At 39.7% G+C, this 17,326-nt stretch overlaps 1 protein-coding gene across 9 annotated transcripts in view; it reads right to left on the reverse strand.

Annotated features, from left to right (window-relative positions):
* The window catches only part of cnot2 (CCR4-NOT transcription complex, subunit 2), a 162,057-nt gene that overhangs the window by 51,079 nt on the left and 93,652 nt on the right, over positions 1-17,326 (reverse strand). For 8 of the 9 annotated variants that reach the window (XM_073059675.1, XM_073059676.1, XM_073059681.1 and 5 more), the window contains 3 exons: positions 12,527-12,709; positions 2,551-2,630; positions 215-340 (listed from right to left, as the gene is read on the reverse strand). In XM_073059675.1, the coding sequence (XP_072915776.1) occupies positions 215-340; positions 2,551-2,630; positions 12,527-12,709 (389 nt within the window). The remainder of the gene's footprint in view (positions 1-214; positions 341-2,550; positions 2,631-12,526; positions 12,710-17,326) is intronic. The other variant, XM_073059673.1, reaches the window with a different exon arrangement.

Below are 17,326 nucleotides of genomic sequence, written 5' to 3' on the forward strand. Positions count from 1 at the left end.
ATGCAAATTTGATGACCAATGTTGGCTTGTTAGACTGAAGAACCCACTTTTGTGCTGTATGAATTGGGACTCTAAACTAGAAACCTTTCTTTGTGTGACTTCATTCAAATTACTCACTAGTAGTTCAAACGCTAGATTTAAAAGGTGAGTGATCTACAAGACTCCCTCTTTAAAGTACAAACAAAACTATGGCAGACTTGATAAGGCTTCTTACCATATGGAGTCCTCCCCGCCAATGGATTTATTAGTGGAGTTGGATTGCCACTTCCTTCCCTTCTGGATCTGTCTGCTAGTACTGGAAATTCAGAAAGGTCTAACCCCGTAACATTTTCACTTCCATCTACAACACAAATAAAAATACCAAATCAACAGACTGACCAGAAAGCATTTTCAATAAAACAAGTTAAGCCAAAAGAATTTATGAAGCATTTTTAAATATAATTACTGATGTTCATCTTGATATGTTACAAGAGTTGTATTTTAAAAATATATTAAACCAAACTAAAAATGGAATTGAATAATGCAGCCAAATATGCAGCAAAAGTCACGAATGCAATATTATCAGTCAAAGATTTATACAACAATAATTGTCAAAGCCAATGCCTTGTAGTATTCAAAGAAATATGCATGAATGTATATTCCAACCCTACACATCCCAGAAAAAAGAACAAATTCATGTGGTACAAACTGGATTTCACTATCATATCCAACAGTGTGACCAATTGCATTGACAAATTGACCATCGAGTGTAATCACCAAAAAGTTCTCATTACCAGAGAAAGAATTTATGTGGAGAATTAGGATGAAATAAATTGTAGATGCTGGAAATCTGAATCAAACAAATAATGCTGAAAACACTCAACAGGTCAGGCAGCGTCCTTGGAGAGAAAACCATGGCTAACATTTTAGGTTGAAAATCCTTCATTAAAACTCACGAAAAATCCAGTTAGTATCAAAATCTAGCTTGAATGAAGTGTGGAAGGGGGGAATCTCATTGAAACCTGCTGAATATTGGAAAGGCCTAGAGTGTAGAAAGGATGGTTTCTATGGTGCGGGAGTCTAGGAGCAGAGTATTAGCCTGAGAATAGGCGGACACACATTTAGCACTGAATCAAGGAGGAATTTCTTTATCCAGGGAGTGGTGAAACTGGGGATTTCGTTGCGACAGGCAGCAGTAGAGGCCAAGTCATTGGGTATATTTAAAGAGAAGGTGATAGATTCTTGATTTGACGGGACATGAAGAGATAAGGGGAGAAGGCAGGAGACTGGGACTGAGAGAGAAACAGATGAAATGGCAGAGCAAACTCAATGGGCCAAATGGCCTAAATCTGCCCCTATATCTTATGGTCTTATGATCCTATTCTGATAAAAATCAAAACCAAATGTGTGCAGATCAAATAGTAATCCAAACATTAGTTTGAGGTGGTATATTGTTTTAGCACACAATAGCCCCACATTTTATGTAGTTTAAAACTGTCTTCCTATCTTCAGTTTTAGATCTGTATCACCTAACTTTTTTAACTTACAAGTTCAAGGGTTCAAGTCAAGGTTCAATACTAGACTGACATTAAAGCACCAAGTGATTGTCAGATTGATGATTTTTGAATAAGCCATTAAGTGAAGCTCATTCTGCCAGTACTAGCAGATCTTCGTGCTTCAAAAGGTTTGGGGTCATTCTGGTGTCTATACTTCATAACCAAAATTAAAATAAAGGATCACAGATCTGCTGTTTAATTATTAAGGAAAGAGAACAAAAGCTCTTAATGAACAGGATACAGATGATTGCAAAGTCATGAATTAACGAAGTGGTCAAAATTCCAAAGAACAATCAGCAACATTGTCATCAATGCAGCAAGGGAGAATAGTTTTGGTTTTGAACTGCTCTTTTTGATTACTCTTATGTAATGACATACTTAAACAATGTAGATGGGCCAGAAGTTCATGGAACAAAAAAACAATCATCAGAATAACAGACCTTCCAGTCATTGTAACGATTACTAAAAATGAAGGTCTCAGACTTTCCTGGAGATTTGTATCATTGGGCTTGTTTTCAATGCTAAGGTCCGAGGGAATTTAGGATTACAATGATTACATTGTAATTCACCATTTTCACATTACACCGTAATTCCTTGAAAACTTTGGTGCCACTCTTCTTATGTCCTCGATGAAAGCCAAACACTGCTCATAGATAAGCAGTAATTCAGATTTCTCATGTTTGGCCTTCTCAAACCAGGTATTATGCAGGTGAACAAATTAATACTACAGCTCAAAACAAAATCCCTGCTTGTCCTCCATAAATTTAATTCCCAGTTTTAGTGAATATCAATGTGATTGAGACATGATAGCCATACTGTAGATGTGCCTCCAGGAAATTCAGAACCTATTTACATTTACTACACATAATAACTTGAGTTCTCAACCATGAAATTAAAATTAAACCTGTATATGCAGTGCAAATAAAAAGGAGTATTCATATGTCAGTGGCAAAATTTTGCCAGTTAAACAAACATGCAAAAGTGATATTAGAACTCAAATATGAAACACATTTACCTGTGCCATTGAAAATGTTACTTGAAAGTGAATTGTTAATTCCAAAAGCCTGATTCCTGTTCATCCCAAATCCAGACATACTGTAAAACAAGGGAAGATCACTTAATTACAAAGTCCATATCAGCAATTAATTGGCAATACAATGTATTCCTCCAAAAGTTGAATACAAAAGTCAGTATTAAGGTACCTCTTCTTCAACGTTAGAGATAGCAAGTGATAATACTACAAGCTAAAAACCATTTTTATACCTTACTGATTAATTTTAAATGGTCAATAATACTGTGTAATACATGACAGCATCTATGTGGCTTTTTCAGCAAAATGCAGGATCACCTTCACAGCAATGCAATTTAGATACCATTACTTAAGCAAATATATTACATTGCTTTACAAAGATCAGATGATGATTAAATATCCAGTTAGAGTTCACAAAATAAAACTGACATTCTTAGCAATCAACATGTCTCATCAGATCTGTCTACAGCAGAAATTTATAAAGTACATTAATCTCAAATAGGAAAGAAGCACAGGTAAAACACAGTTGCTTAGAAATTCTTTTGTACCATGTCAATATATGATGATGCACAAGGGACAAGTTCCAGATCACAATCTCAGTCTGAGAACATAGATATGACCATAAAATATATTATCAGAATTTGGTCATTCAGTCCATTGAGTCTGCTTTAACATTCTATCATGGCTGATTCATTATCCCTCTCAACTCCATTTTCCTGCCTTCTCCCCATATCCTTACCAATCAAGAATCTATGAATCTCTCCATTAAATATATACAAAGACTATAAATATATACATCCACAGATTCAACCACCATCTGGCTAAAGAAATTCCTCATCTCCATTCTAAAAGGACAGCCATCAATTCTCATGCTGTGCCCTCTGTCCTCCACATACACACTTTCCTACTATATGAAACATCATCTCCACTTCCACTGTCTGGTACTCACTGCCACCACTGAGACCAGGCATTGCTAGTTATTAGAATTAAGCAGACTATGGTGCAATTGCTGCCATTTGCACAAGCATTCGCACAAAATGAGTTCCTTTTTTGATTGGTTTTTACTTTTGCCTTTATAATATATCAGCCTCTAAGATCTCCAATACCAAAACTGCCTTTAAAGGTGGACATGCTTTCAAGATGTTCAGAACTTGTATAGGTTTGCAAAATTTCCCTATGACTAACTCTATTTTGATCCGAGGTGTTGAATCAATGCCTCATCAGGTGACTTAACTGTTGCTCTCCTGGATCAAATCTAAATATAGTGGATTCCAGCTAATTGGGACACATAGGAATGAGTACATTTTGGCCCAATTAAGCGGCTGCCTCACTTAGCTGAAGCTTCCTGGAAATAGTTAAAAAGGTATAAAAAAGACAAACTAATGTTTAACTGAGTAACGATTTATGTACTTAAGTGTGTTATGCCGTTGGCCCCCTCCTTTGTGAAAATCGCAAGAACTCTAGTTAAGGGGGGGTCAACTGACCCAAGAGAGAGAGACGTGCGAAAGACCACGTTCTTCCAAGAAGCAGAATAAAAGTGACTTTGACTATTGTCTCATGGAGACCACCTGAAAAGCCCTCGGGCAAAGTGGGCTGGTTGAGAGAGAGATCGCATTACCTGCAACTTGATTGACACCTGCGATCTCGTGAAGAAGTATAAAGGCGGGTCTGAGGGGAGGACCCTCAGATGCACCAAGGAAACACACGAAGGAGAAACGCTAGAAATCCTGCGACAGCGTTTTAATAGCTACAGCCGGTGGTGGGGTTCGTGTGCGTCCTTCCCTTGCCTGGGATTGGCGACTTCACCACGAAAGACGGCCTAGCTACAGGGGAAGCCACAGATGAGAGTCCATTCCCCCAACGAGACTTCCGACTACCTCCTACAGGTTGGAAAACCTGTCGGGTAAATGCTTCATGTTCTCTGTCTTTCTAACTAAAAGTGCACCAACGCGACACTTCCGCCGACAACTAAGTGAAACTGCCGTGATCTAAAAGACTTTTAGCTATCCAGTGAACGATATAAAATCTACATTACCCCTAGACGACGATCGAGCTTGTGTTTTGAATGATTATTATTACACCGGTGTTTTAGATTGAGTTTTGATGATCTGAATGTTTTGTATTAACCATACGTTTGTGCCCTTGTTGAATAAAACGGTTGAAAATAGTAGCATCCGACTCAGCTGATCCATCTATCTTTGCTGGTAAGTTACCTGGTTACGGGGTTTTCGTAACAAGTGAAATACAGAACAAATTACAACACCAACAATACTACTACAGTACTATAAAACTATGTACTAGTTCCTAATAGTTATCAATAAATCCAGGGTACACATCATATTCTTCTGACTGACTGTAAATGAACAAATTCAGTGTAGATACCTCGTGCAGATAATGAACTGCCTTCATACAATGCTTTTGACGACTGCATCTTCCAAATTTTAATTTTCACTGTACCAGTCAAGATGATTATTGACAGCTTCAAATTCTTTGTAGTTCCTAACTTATTGAAGTTGAGAAATCATTTCATTTTCACTCCCAGCCATTTCTGCTATCTCTGAGCCTGAATACTTGGAACTGCAGTGAGCAAAACAGTTCTTAATTGTCTTACTGCTTACTTATCACCAATTATCAGTGACAAAGTCACTGCTTTTTGAACACAAACACATGTAACTGAAACTATTTAACTCTAAGCATGAAGTAGTAGCTAATGGGCACAAGTGCATGCATCTGACACTAGTTAGAAACTGTTTGGCAACAGAATCCTGCCCCAATTAAGTAGCATAGTGTCCCAAAGATTTACCCCAAATAAGCAGCTGTCCTGATTAACTGATGACAGAATTGACTGGAATGCACTGTATAAGGCCCAGCATTTTAAAAATATGCCCCAAATGGCAGTAACATGATTCAGTCACTAAAACTTTGTCTCTATAGTATCTCACCACTAGTCAAGTACAATTTTATGGGAGCTTGCTCCATCCCTTGTAGACAAGATTTAAGACCATTAGTGAGGTCTAATCAAGATGAATTGAAGATAATTGACTCAACATGAGCTCTTGGTAAATGAATAGAAATAGCTGATGTCGTGTGTGCAACTCCATAATTCCACAATTGAAATATGAGTGGGTAAAGATTCCATGGAAGAGGGTTATAATTACACAGTCAAAACTTCCTATTAATTATCATGAAGTGATAATTATGAAGTGCCCCTGCAACACTGGTTCACGTTCACAGCCTCCTGAACAAAATCCTAGTATTAGGAAAGAAGAGGGGTAGGTGTAGAGCAACAAGTTCCATCCATAGCAGTTTTATTTTTGATTGGTAAATAAGCATGCCCAAGGCTAAACCAGCTGTCAAAACACCATGTTCCTGATGATCAGCAATATTCATAACAAAAGAATTCGAATACAGGAGCAGGGAGGTTCTACTGCAGTTGTACAAAGCCTTGGTGAGACTGCACCTAGAGTATTGTGTGTAGTTTTGGTCCCCTAATCTGAGGAAAGACATTCTTGCCATAGAGGGAGTACAAAGAATGTTCACCAGATTGATTCGTGGGATGGCAGGACTTTCATATGAAGAAATACTGGATCGACTAGGCTTATACTCGCTGGAATTTAGAAGATTGAGGGGGGATCTTATTGAAACGTATAAAATTCTAAAGGGATTGGACAGGCTAGATGCAGGAAGATTGTTTCCGATGTTGGGGAAGTCCAGAATGAGGGGTCACAGTTTAAGGATAAAGGGGAAGCCTTTTAGGACCGAGATGAGGAAAAACTTCTTCACACAGTGAGTGGTGAATCTGTGGGATTCTCTGCCACAGGAAACAGTTGAGGCCAGTTCATTGGCTATATTTAAGAGGGAGTTAGATATGGCCCTTGTGGCTAAAGGGATCAGGGGGTATGGAGAGAAAGCAGGTACAGGGTTCTGAGTTGGATGATCAGCCATGATCATACTGAATGGCGGTGCAGGCTCGAAGGGCTGAATGGCCTACTCCTGCACCTATTTTCTATGTTTCCATGTTTCTATTCCAAAGCTAAAATTCTTAAAGTCCAAAAACAATTAAAACTTTCAAATAAACATAAACAATGAAGTCTAAAAATTCAGGACTAAAGGATCATTGAAAATAATCATAATTTTTAAGAGATATGGGTTAATCATAATAATTGCTAAAATCATAACATAGTATGAATATTTTTGAATAGTCCAATAAGAGTTATTTCAGTTTCGTTTTGTTTTAGATGCAGCAGGCCTTTCCAGCTCAACAAGCCAATGTCACCCAAATGACCAAAGGCAAAGTGAAGGTAAATTTATTAAACCAATTAACTCATTAACCCATACATCTTTGGAATGTGGGAGGAAACCAGAGCATCCAGTAGAAACCCACGTGGTCATGGGGAGAATGGACCAAACTCCTTACATAAGACACACACAAAATGCTGGTGAAACACAGCAGGCCAGGCAGCATCTATAGGAAGAAGCATTGTCGACATTTTGGGCCGAGACCCTTCGTCAGGACTAACTGAAAGGAAAGATAGTAAGAGATTTGAAAGTAAGAGGGGGAGGGGAAATCCAAAATGATAGGAAAAGACAGGAAGGGGTGGGATGAAGCTGAGTGCTGGAAAGGTGATTGGCAAAAGGGATACAGAGCTGGAGAAGGGAAAGGGTCATGGGACGGGAGGAAAAAAGGGGGAGGGGAGCACTAGAGGGAGATGGAGAACAGGCAGAGTGATGGGCAGAGAAAGAAAAAAAGGAGAGAAAAATAGGGGGGGGGATGGATGGATAAATAAATAAATAAGGGATGCGGTAAGAAGGGGAGGAGGGGCATTAACGGAAGTTAGAGAAATCAATGTTTATGGCATCAGGTCAGAGGCTACTCAGACGGAATGTCAGGTGTTGTTCCTCCAACTCGAGTGTGGCTTCATCTTGACAGTAGAGGAGGCCATGGATAGGCATATCAGAATGGGAATGGGACGTGGAATTAAAACGTTTGGCCACTGAGAGATCCTGCTTTCTCTGGCAGAGTGTAGGTGTTCAGCGAAATGGTCTCCCAGTCTGCGTCGGGTCTCACCAATAAATAAAAGACCACACCGGGAGCACCAGACACAGTATACCACACCAGCTGACTCACAGGTGAAGAGTTGCCTCACCTGGAAGGACTGTCTGGGGCCCTGAATGGTGGTGAGGGAGGAAGTGTAAGGGCAGGTGTAGCACTTGCTCTGCTTACAAGGATAAGTGCCAGGAGGGAGATCGGTGGGAAGGGATGGGGGGACGAATGGACAAGGGAGTCACGGAAGGCAGAAAGGGGGGGAGGGAAAGATGTGCTTGGTGGTGTGATTCCGTTGGAGGCGGTGGAAGTTACGGAGTATTTTATGTTAGACAGTGGAACGGGGCCGCTGGTGCTATAATGTCATTATTATTATTATTAATAATAATTAGTACTTTATTGACTGAGTGGAAAATTATTTCATTACAGCACCAACACTTAGCAATAACAATAAATATAATGTTATCTAATAAAGTACAGAATAATATACAAAATAATAATTTACAATGTACAATACTAATGTACAAAATAATAAAACAGGCTATTGTACTATGATATCATTTTTGCAGGAGACAGGGTGGGAGGAGTGTTACAAATGTGCAAAAACTCTGAGGGGCCGAAGGGTACAAAGTAGCCCCCTCCTTTTCGAGAATCGCAAGATCGCTATTAATTCGGGTCTGGGACCCAGGAAATGAGAGAGGGACGTCCAGTATACACAGGTTTTGGAATGTGTGTCCTGGCCCCAGAAAGGCGGAACCCTTGATAACGGCCATTGTCTCTTGGAGATGGAATTGTGTATTGAGTACTGTACTATTCATTGAAGCCCTCAGGGAATGACCAGAGTGGGCTGGTTGAGGGATTGCATCATCCCAACCTGATTGACATCTGAGACCCCGTGAGTAAGGATAAAAGAGGGTCTGGGGAACAACCCCTTTAGACGCACCAGGAGAAACGTATGAGACCGGTGGGGGCTTGAGTGTGTCCATCCTTGCCCGGATGGACAAGTCTTCCACGGAACGGCCTCGCTAAAGGACGAATACGGATCAAGATCAGATAAAGGAAAGCTGGCAAGTTTCTAAAAATCTGTCTCTCTCCCCAACCAAAAAGCTGCAGCCTGAATGGACTGAGTGACTTTTATATTTCCATCGGACAATACATTATCCCCTAGACAACGATAGAGCTATTTCTTATTGATTATTATTATACCTGCACTTTTAGATCTAGTATTGACGACGTATAGTATCTGTATGTTTGCAATGATATTATTTTTGTGTATTTTTACCAATAAATGCTGTTAAAAAATAGTACCTTCAGACTTCAACGGACCTCTCTATCTTTGCTGGTAAGTGACCCAGTTACGGGGTTCGTAACAGCAGAGAGATGAATTGTTGTATATGCTGATTGCATTTGGTAGGAAAGATTTACTGTAACAATCCTTGTGACAGTGGTGCTGAATGAACCTGTTTGAAAGGGGGCTCCGCTGCTTATTCAGAAGGTCATGGACAGGATGTGCCTGATCGTCCATAACGGATAACAGTTCGTTTAGTGATTGCCTTTCCACCACTAACTCAAAAGAATCCAGGTTGTAGCCAAGGATGGATCCAGTCTTTTTGATGAGTTTATTTAGTCTTTTTGCATCACCGCACCGATGCTGCTCCCCCAACATAAATCCAAAGAACACTGACTCGCTACAACAGACTGGTAATAGATCTCCAACAATCTGCTGCACACATTGAAGGATCTCAGCTTCCTTAGAAAATAGTGTCTGCTCATCCCCTTCTTGTACTCAGCCTTGGTGTTGGTTTTCCAGTCAAGTCTGAAGTGGAGGTGAACATCCAAGTATTTGTACTCCTCCACCACCACAACTTCTTCTCCCAGAATGTATACAGGACTCGTCACCATCCTCTTCCTCCAAAATCAGTCACCATCTCCCTGGTTTTTGTCACATTCAGGAGCAGGTGATTCCTCCTGCACCACTCCACAAACTTGTCCACCAGTCCTCTGTTCTCCAACTCCTGCCCGTCCCTGATACACCCAACCACCGCGGGGTCATCAGAGAACTTCTGCAAGTGACAGGACTCAGATTTGTACTGAAAGTCTGAGGTGTACAGTATGAACAGAAACTGAGACACAACAGTCTCTTGTGGGGCTTCAGTGCCACTCACCAGCATCTCCAACTGGGGTCTATCTGTCAAATAGTCAGTAACCCAGTGGATTTGTCTACGCCTATCCTTTGCAGTTTCTTCTCAGAAGAAGTGGGTGGATTGTATTGAAGGTGCTAGAGGAATCAAAAAATGTGATTCTCACAATGTCACCAGCATCATCCATTCCCATGAGATTGGTCGGCAAACGGTAGAGGGTCCAATGAAGATCTCACCTGCAGTCCAATGAAAGTCAAGACCAGCCTCTCCAGCTCCTTCATCACACGAAATGCTAAACGCTATGCTACCATGCTGGCCAATTGCTTCCATTTTGAATATGAAAAGCACAACAGAACTATTTTGCCCCTGTAGCTTCTAATGATATAATATTCCAGCCCTTCTGTGGCCCTATCATTATTTCTGTAACCTCATCCTACAACCCTCCAAACACTGCAATCTTCCAGTTCAAGCCTCCTGAGCACACCCTGATTTTCTTATTCCACTTCTACCCAACAGCAACTAGCTTGTAATGTTGGCTACTTAGGTCAGTGGTCCCCAACAGGGCCCGGTGGTTGGGGACCACTGACTTAGGTGCACGCTAAGGGCAGCTTTAAATGGATTTAAGAGGTCCCCTTAGCCTGTGAGGAGCCAAAGTATTCAAGACTGCTTCCATCTCAGAACGTTGGTGAGCTACTTTGAGAGAAATCCCAAATGGATCAGCAAAGAGTTCCCCAAAATGGTGATGTCCTAAACACAGAATAGATGGAAAAATCAAACTAAACTCCACCTTTCATTCATGGAAAAGCACATGGAGGATTAAGACCATGAAGCACAGGAGCAAAATTAAGCCATTCAGCACATCGAGTCAGTTTGTCATTTGATCATAGTTGATTTATTTTTCCTCTCGATCCCATCCTCTTGCCTTCAACCCATTCTAACATTCAGGACCAGATACAACATTTTACATGTCAGGGCAAGGGAATCTGATACCCATGCTCAAAATCAAAGAAAACTCATAGTTTTAGTTGTGATGGCATTCATCACGTTTAAGTGATAGCCTTAAAAGTATTAACACTCACCTTAATCACACATAATCATTTCGACCAATAAAATTAGTAAGAGAATTTCTTATAACGGGGTCAAACTGTGCAGTCAGCTAAAGCAGATTTCAAAACAAAATTCACTGATTTTGTAAGTGCTAGAGAATAGCCACGGCTCTGTGCTCTAGCACTAGATTCATAAAGGAATCTAACATGATACTGGTGAACAAAACAGTTGGCAATACTTTCAGGAATTCTACATTAACACATGTGCTGGATTTGCTTTATGTCTTTTCTGTCTACATGTTAAGTGTTCTAAAATCAAGTAAAAGTTTTAAAAATGGAATTAGGGTCCTCCCTTAGTTTTAATAACAAACTCTGACCTCGGGTGCTCTTTGCGTAGAATTTGCGCACTCTCCCTATGACTGCATAGAATTCTTCCGGTTGCTCTGGTTTCCTCCCACATCCTAAAGACATGCAGATTGGTAAGTTAACTGACCACCATACATTGCTCTAATACACTAAGTGGTCACTTTATTAGGTACCCCTGTACACTTGCTTGTAATGCAAATAGATAATCAGCCAATAATGTAGCAGCAATTCAGTGCATAAACAGGTTCAGTTGCTGTTCAGGCCAAACATCAGAATGGGGAAGAAATGACTTTGACCTTGGAATGATTGTTGATGTCAGGCTGGGTGGTTTGAGTATCTCAGAAACTGCTGATCTCCTGGGATTTTCATGGACGATAGTCTCTAGAGTAGGAGCTCCCCACCTGGGGTCCACAGATCCCTTGCTTCATGGTATTGGTCCACGGCATGAAAATGGCTGGGAGTCCCTGCTCTAGAATTTACAGAGAATTGTGCGGAGAAAAAAGACATCCAGCAAGTGGCAGTTGTTTGGACAAAAATACGCTGTTAATGAGACAGTTCGGAGGAGAATGGCCGGGCTGGTTCAAGCTGACAAGAAGGTGATAGTAACTCAAATAACGACATATTACAATAGTGGTGTGAAGAGCATCTCTGAATGTACAACATGTCAAACATTGAAATGGATGGGCTACAGCACCAGAAGACCACAAAGATACACTCAAGAGGTCAATCTATTAGGTACAGGATACCACATAAAGTATCACTAAGTGTTGTAAGTGAGTGGTGGAACATGGGGGTGTTGGTAAGAAAATAGGTGAAAGGAAATATTTGCTTACAGAGTCAGTGGATCAAAGAGACTGTTTCTGTGCTGTATCTATGACTAATCAGTATTATTTTGCTTCTAAATGTTAAACATAATGATCACTTTGAAATAATGCTGCATTTTCCTCAAGTCTATCCAGAACCTACACAGAAACATGACAGTTACAAAGTAAATTAATCTATTTTAATCAGATAAATATCAAATCCAGTCATTTATTTGCATCAAATTTGTTTGAAAAAGTCTGCAGCATTAGCAAACTACATATCAGAAATCTGAAGAAGTGAGACTAATTTTGTTTATTTTGGATTTTTCATATTAGTCCAAAATCTTCAGTTACTGTTGTTTTAAATTATTAATTTAAAACAAGAAAAATACTGTTCTTCTGAGATATTGCTGACTTTTGATCACTTGAGAATCCTTCTTGAATGAATTTGCAGTTGATGCCAAAATATAAAGTTGAACAGTGACTCAGGTTAATGTAATGGTCATTACTGACCATTTCATCACACACACATCACACACAAAGATCGTTTGCTCAGCTTACCCGCTCACTGTAAAAGGCTGCCGGGATGGCTGCTGCTTTGGCATACATATTATGCTAGGTGAGCTTCTGTTTGGACTGCCTAAACCAGAGCTGCTCATGCTATTCGTCCTCCCTGGAATCCCAATCCCTTGCCCAACTTGGGAATGGTTCATCATGTTCCTGGGATTCATAGGCAAAATGTTCCTGTTAAAATACACAAAATAATAAACTAGGACATTGCATGTTGTGCATTAAAAAGATAAAATTCTATTCCAAAACCATATCCAATATCGTTACACAAAACTGGTAAAGCAAAAGCTAAGCATGGTTTTTCTTTCTACCCATAGATAACATTAAGATGATACTCTTCCAACTTTATGCATTACATCAATACAATATAAATGATACATTATACTTGACAGAGCCAATAATAGGAAAAAATACACAAAAGAAAATAAAACATGCCATGCAATTTCCGCTGAATCCCTTGCACTACTTACCTTTCCAGATTTACATTCATTACAAACAATTTAAAATTATGCATCAGTTCATTCTTTAACAAGATCATTAACAAGATGTTTCCACAACAATAATGTACATTTGAAATTTTAAACAATTTTAGATGCCCCAGCATCATACTAGAACAATATCCTCAGTGTTTCCCTATATTGGAAATTATCTGGTTTCATGTGTAACCTATAAACTCTACCCTTTTAACTCCAACATATAGCAAATAAGCTCTATTTTTTTAGGCTGTCTCTATCTTTCTCATGGTCTTATACTGCTCAGAATGTAAGCAATGAACACTAAAGGACCATTTCTTTATAATTTTTCAAAAGTCTTCCTTAATAGAATTTATATGGATAAACCATTCATGTTAATAGCATCTCAAATTAAACTGTAGTTGTAAGTTAGAAACAAACTATTAAGTGTTTAATTCAGAACTGATGCCAAGCAGCATTCATTAATACTTATAATGATTTTTCAAAATAAAATTGTGAAAGCAACACTGTGTAATGCTTAAAGGGACACAATTAAATAATCTCTTTTAATGGCAATAAAGAAAAAAATACCCTCCCCAGTTTATATTTACCTTTGTAAGATGAATGGTATTCAAAAGACATATGAGATTTAAAAAAGTACATTTTTGGTGCCTCCAGAATTATTAATTGCCTGAAAGAAATTATGTAAGTAAAACATTCCCATATTTTGACTTACTGCAATAAAGATTGCCCTTGTCTCTCAGCAAAACTCACTATTTTGGGAAGTGAATTTATGAGATACTTCTTAATAATCCTTCAGAACTAAGAATGGCATGCCTCTGCTGCCTCACTCTAGTTTCTGAAATTTACACATAATAGCCACTTTATTAGGTATACCTGCCAATCATGTGACAGCAACTCAGTGCATAAAAGCATGCAGACATGGCCAAGAGGCTCTATACCACACCACAGTCCAGTTAGTGGTGATAATGCACCTTTAATTTGCACAGTGAATCGCCATTAAAAGTCAAAAGAAGTTGTTCAGACAAACATCAGAATGGGGAGGAAATGTGATCCAAGTGACTTTGACCATGGAATAATTGTTGGCGCCAGATGGGGTGGTTTGAATATCTCAGAATCAGTTCATCTCCTCGGAATTTCATGCACAACAATCTTAAGAACTTAAGAGAATGGTACCAAAAACAAAAAAAAAATCCAGCGAGTGGAAGTTCTGTGGTTGAAAATGTCTTGAGAGAGGTCAGGAGAGAATGGCAAGATTGGTTCAAGCTGACAGGAAGGCAACAGTAACTCAAATACCATGTGTTAAAACATTGAGCAGACAAACATCTTTAAATGCACATGTTAGACCATAAGACCGACGAGCAAAATTAAGCCATTCAGCCAATTGAGTCTGCTCAGCCATTCCATCATGGCTGATCCTGGATCCCACTCAATCCCACATACATGCCTTCTCGCCCTATCCTTTGATGCCCTGACCGATTAGGAAACTATCAACTTCCGCCTTAAATATATGCACGGACTTGGCCTCCACCATAGTCTGTGGCACAGCAATTCACAGATTTACTACTCTCTGGCTCAAAAATGTTCTCTTCTGTTCAATTTTGAGGGTGTGCCCTCTAGTTCTGGATATCCCCACTATAGGAAAAATCCACTCCACATCCACCATATCTAGTCCTTTAAACATTCGGTAGGTTTCAATGAGATCTGCCCTGCATTCCTCTAAATTCTAATGAGCCCATAGCTGCTAAATGTATGTTAACCCCTTCGTTCCCAGAATCATTCTCATGAACTTCCTCTAGACTCTCTCCAATGATAACACACCCTTTCTGAGATACTGGGTCCAAAACTGTTGACAATACCTCAGGTGTGGCCTGACTAGTGTCTTATAAAGCCTTAGCATTATCTCCTTGCTTTTATATTCTATTCCCCTCAAAATAAATACCAACACTGCATTTGCCTTCTTTACCAGAAACTCAACCTGTAAATTAACCTTCTGTGAGTCCTACATGAGGACTCCCAAGTCTCTCTGCACCTCTGATGTTTGAATCCTCTCTCCATTTAGATAACAGTCTACACTATTGTTCCATTTACCAAAATGCATTATTGTACATTTCCCAACACTGTATTCCACTTGCCACTAATTTGACCATTCTTTCATATTGTCTAAGCTCTGCTGCCATCACGTTGCTTCCTCAGCACTACCTCTCCCTCCACCTATATTCTTATCATCCGCAAACTTTGCCACAAACCTAGCAATTCCAATATCAAAATCAGTGACGAACAATGTGAAAAGTAACAGATCCAATGTTGACCCCTGAGAAACACCATTTGTCACCGGCAGCCAACCAGAAAAGGCCCCCTTTATTCCCACTCACTGCCTCCTGACTGTCAGCCATTACTCTATTCATGCCAGTATATTTCCTGTAACACCATAGGATTTTATCTTGTTAAGCAGCCTCATGTGAGGTACCTTATCAAATGCCTTCTGAATATCCAAGTAAATGTCATCCACTCCACCCTGCTTCCTCAACAGATTTGTCAGGCAAGGTTTCCCTTTATGAAACCATGCTGACATTGACTTATTTTAACATTAGTCTCCAAGTACCTCGAAACCTCATTCTTAATAGTAGACTCTTCCCAACCACTAAGGTTAAGCTAACTGGCCTATAATTTCCTTTCTTTTGCCTTCCTCCCTTCTTAGAGAGTGGAGTGACATTTGCAATTTTCCAGTCCTCCGGGACAATGTCAGAATCAAGTGATTCTTGAAAGATCATGACCAATGTATCTACTACTCTTCAGCAATATCTCTCAGGACTCTGGGATGTAGTCAATCTGGCTCAGTTGATTTATCCACCTTAAGACCTTTGAGTTAACCTAGCATTTTTTCCTTTGAAATAGCAAAGACACTCACTGACCTCTGGTACACTGCTAGTGTCTTCCACAGTGAAGACAGATGAAAAGTACTCAGTAAGCTCATCTGTCCCCCATTACTATCTCACCAGCATTATTTTCCAGTGGTCCACTATCAATTCTCACCTCCTTTTTACTCGTTATATAAATGGAAAAATTTTTGGTATTCTACTTTATATTATTGGCTAGTCTGCCCTCATTTTTCATCTTTTCCATTCTTAAAGTTTTTTTTTAAGTTGCCTTTTATTGGATTTTTAAAGCTTCCCAATCATCAAACTTCACACTCACTTTTGCAACCTTATATGCCCTTTCTTTGGCTTTTATGCAGTCCTTAACTTCCCTTATCAGCCACGGTTCGCTACGCCTGCTATTTGAAAACCTCTTCCTCTGTGGGACATATATGTACAGCACCTTGTGAACTATTCCCAGAAAACTCAGCCATCTCGGCTCTGGCGTCATCGCTACTGGTATCCTCCTCGAATTCACCTGGGCAAACTCCTCTCTCACGCTTCTGTAATTCCCTTTAATTCATTGCGATACTGATATGCAAGTTATGCTTATCCCTCTCAAATTGCAGTATGAATTCAATCATATTATGATCACTGTTTCCTAAGGGTTCCATTACATTAAATTCCCTTATAAGATCTGGATTATTACACAACTCTCAATCTAAGGTTGCCTTTCCCTGAGCAGGTTCAAGCATAAGCTGCTCTAAAAAGTCATCTCGTAGCCATTCAACAAATTCCCTTTCTTACAATCCAACACCAACCTGATTTTCTCAACCCCCTTGCATTTTGAAGTCTCTCATTACAATTGTGTCATTACCCTTATTACATGACTTTTCCAGCTCCCTTTACAATCTCAACCCCACATCTTGGCAGCTATTTGGAGGCCTATATATGATTCCCATAATGGCTTTTTACCGTTGCAATTTCTTACCTCCATCTCTTACCAACAGAGCCACACCACAGCCTATGCCTTCCTGCCTGTCTTTTCGATAAGAAGTATATCCTTTGATATTAACCTCCCGACTATGGTCTTCTTTTAACCACGACTCAGTGATGCCCACTACGTCATACAGACCAATCTCTAATTGCGCCATGAGTTCTTCCACCTTATTCCGAATGCTATGCGCATTTCTTTCATTCCTGCATTCTTCGCCCTTTTGAATTTTGGCTCTGTCTACATTTGTACCCAATCATTAGCTTGTCCTTCCTTACATTCATGTTACACCCATCGTCTACTTGTAAACCCGCTGGCTCATCTTCAGCTCTATCATGCTGGTTCCCATCCCCCTGCCATATTAGTTTAAACCACTCTGTAAAGCTCTAGTAAATCTGCCCACAAGAATATTGGTCCCCCTCGGATTTGAGTTGAACTTTGAAGTGGATAAACTACAGCAGCAGAA

Source organism: Hemitrygon akajei, chromosome 10 (assembly GCF_048418815.1).
Source record: "Hemitrygon akajei chromosome 10, sHemAka1.3, whole genome shotgun sequence".
Lineage (NCBI taxonomy): Eukaryota > Metazoa > Chordata > Chondrichthyes > Myliobatiformes > Dasyatidae > Hemitrygon > Hemitrygon akajei.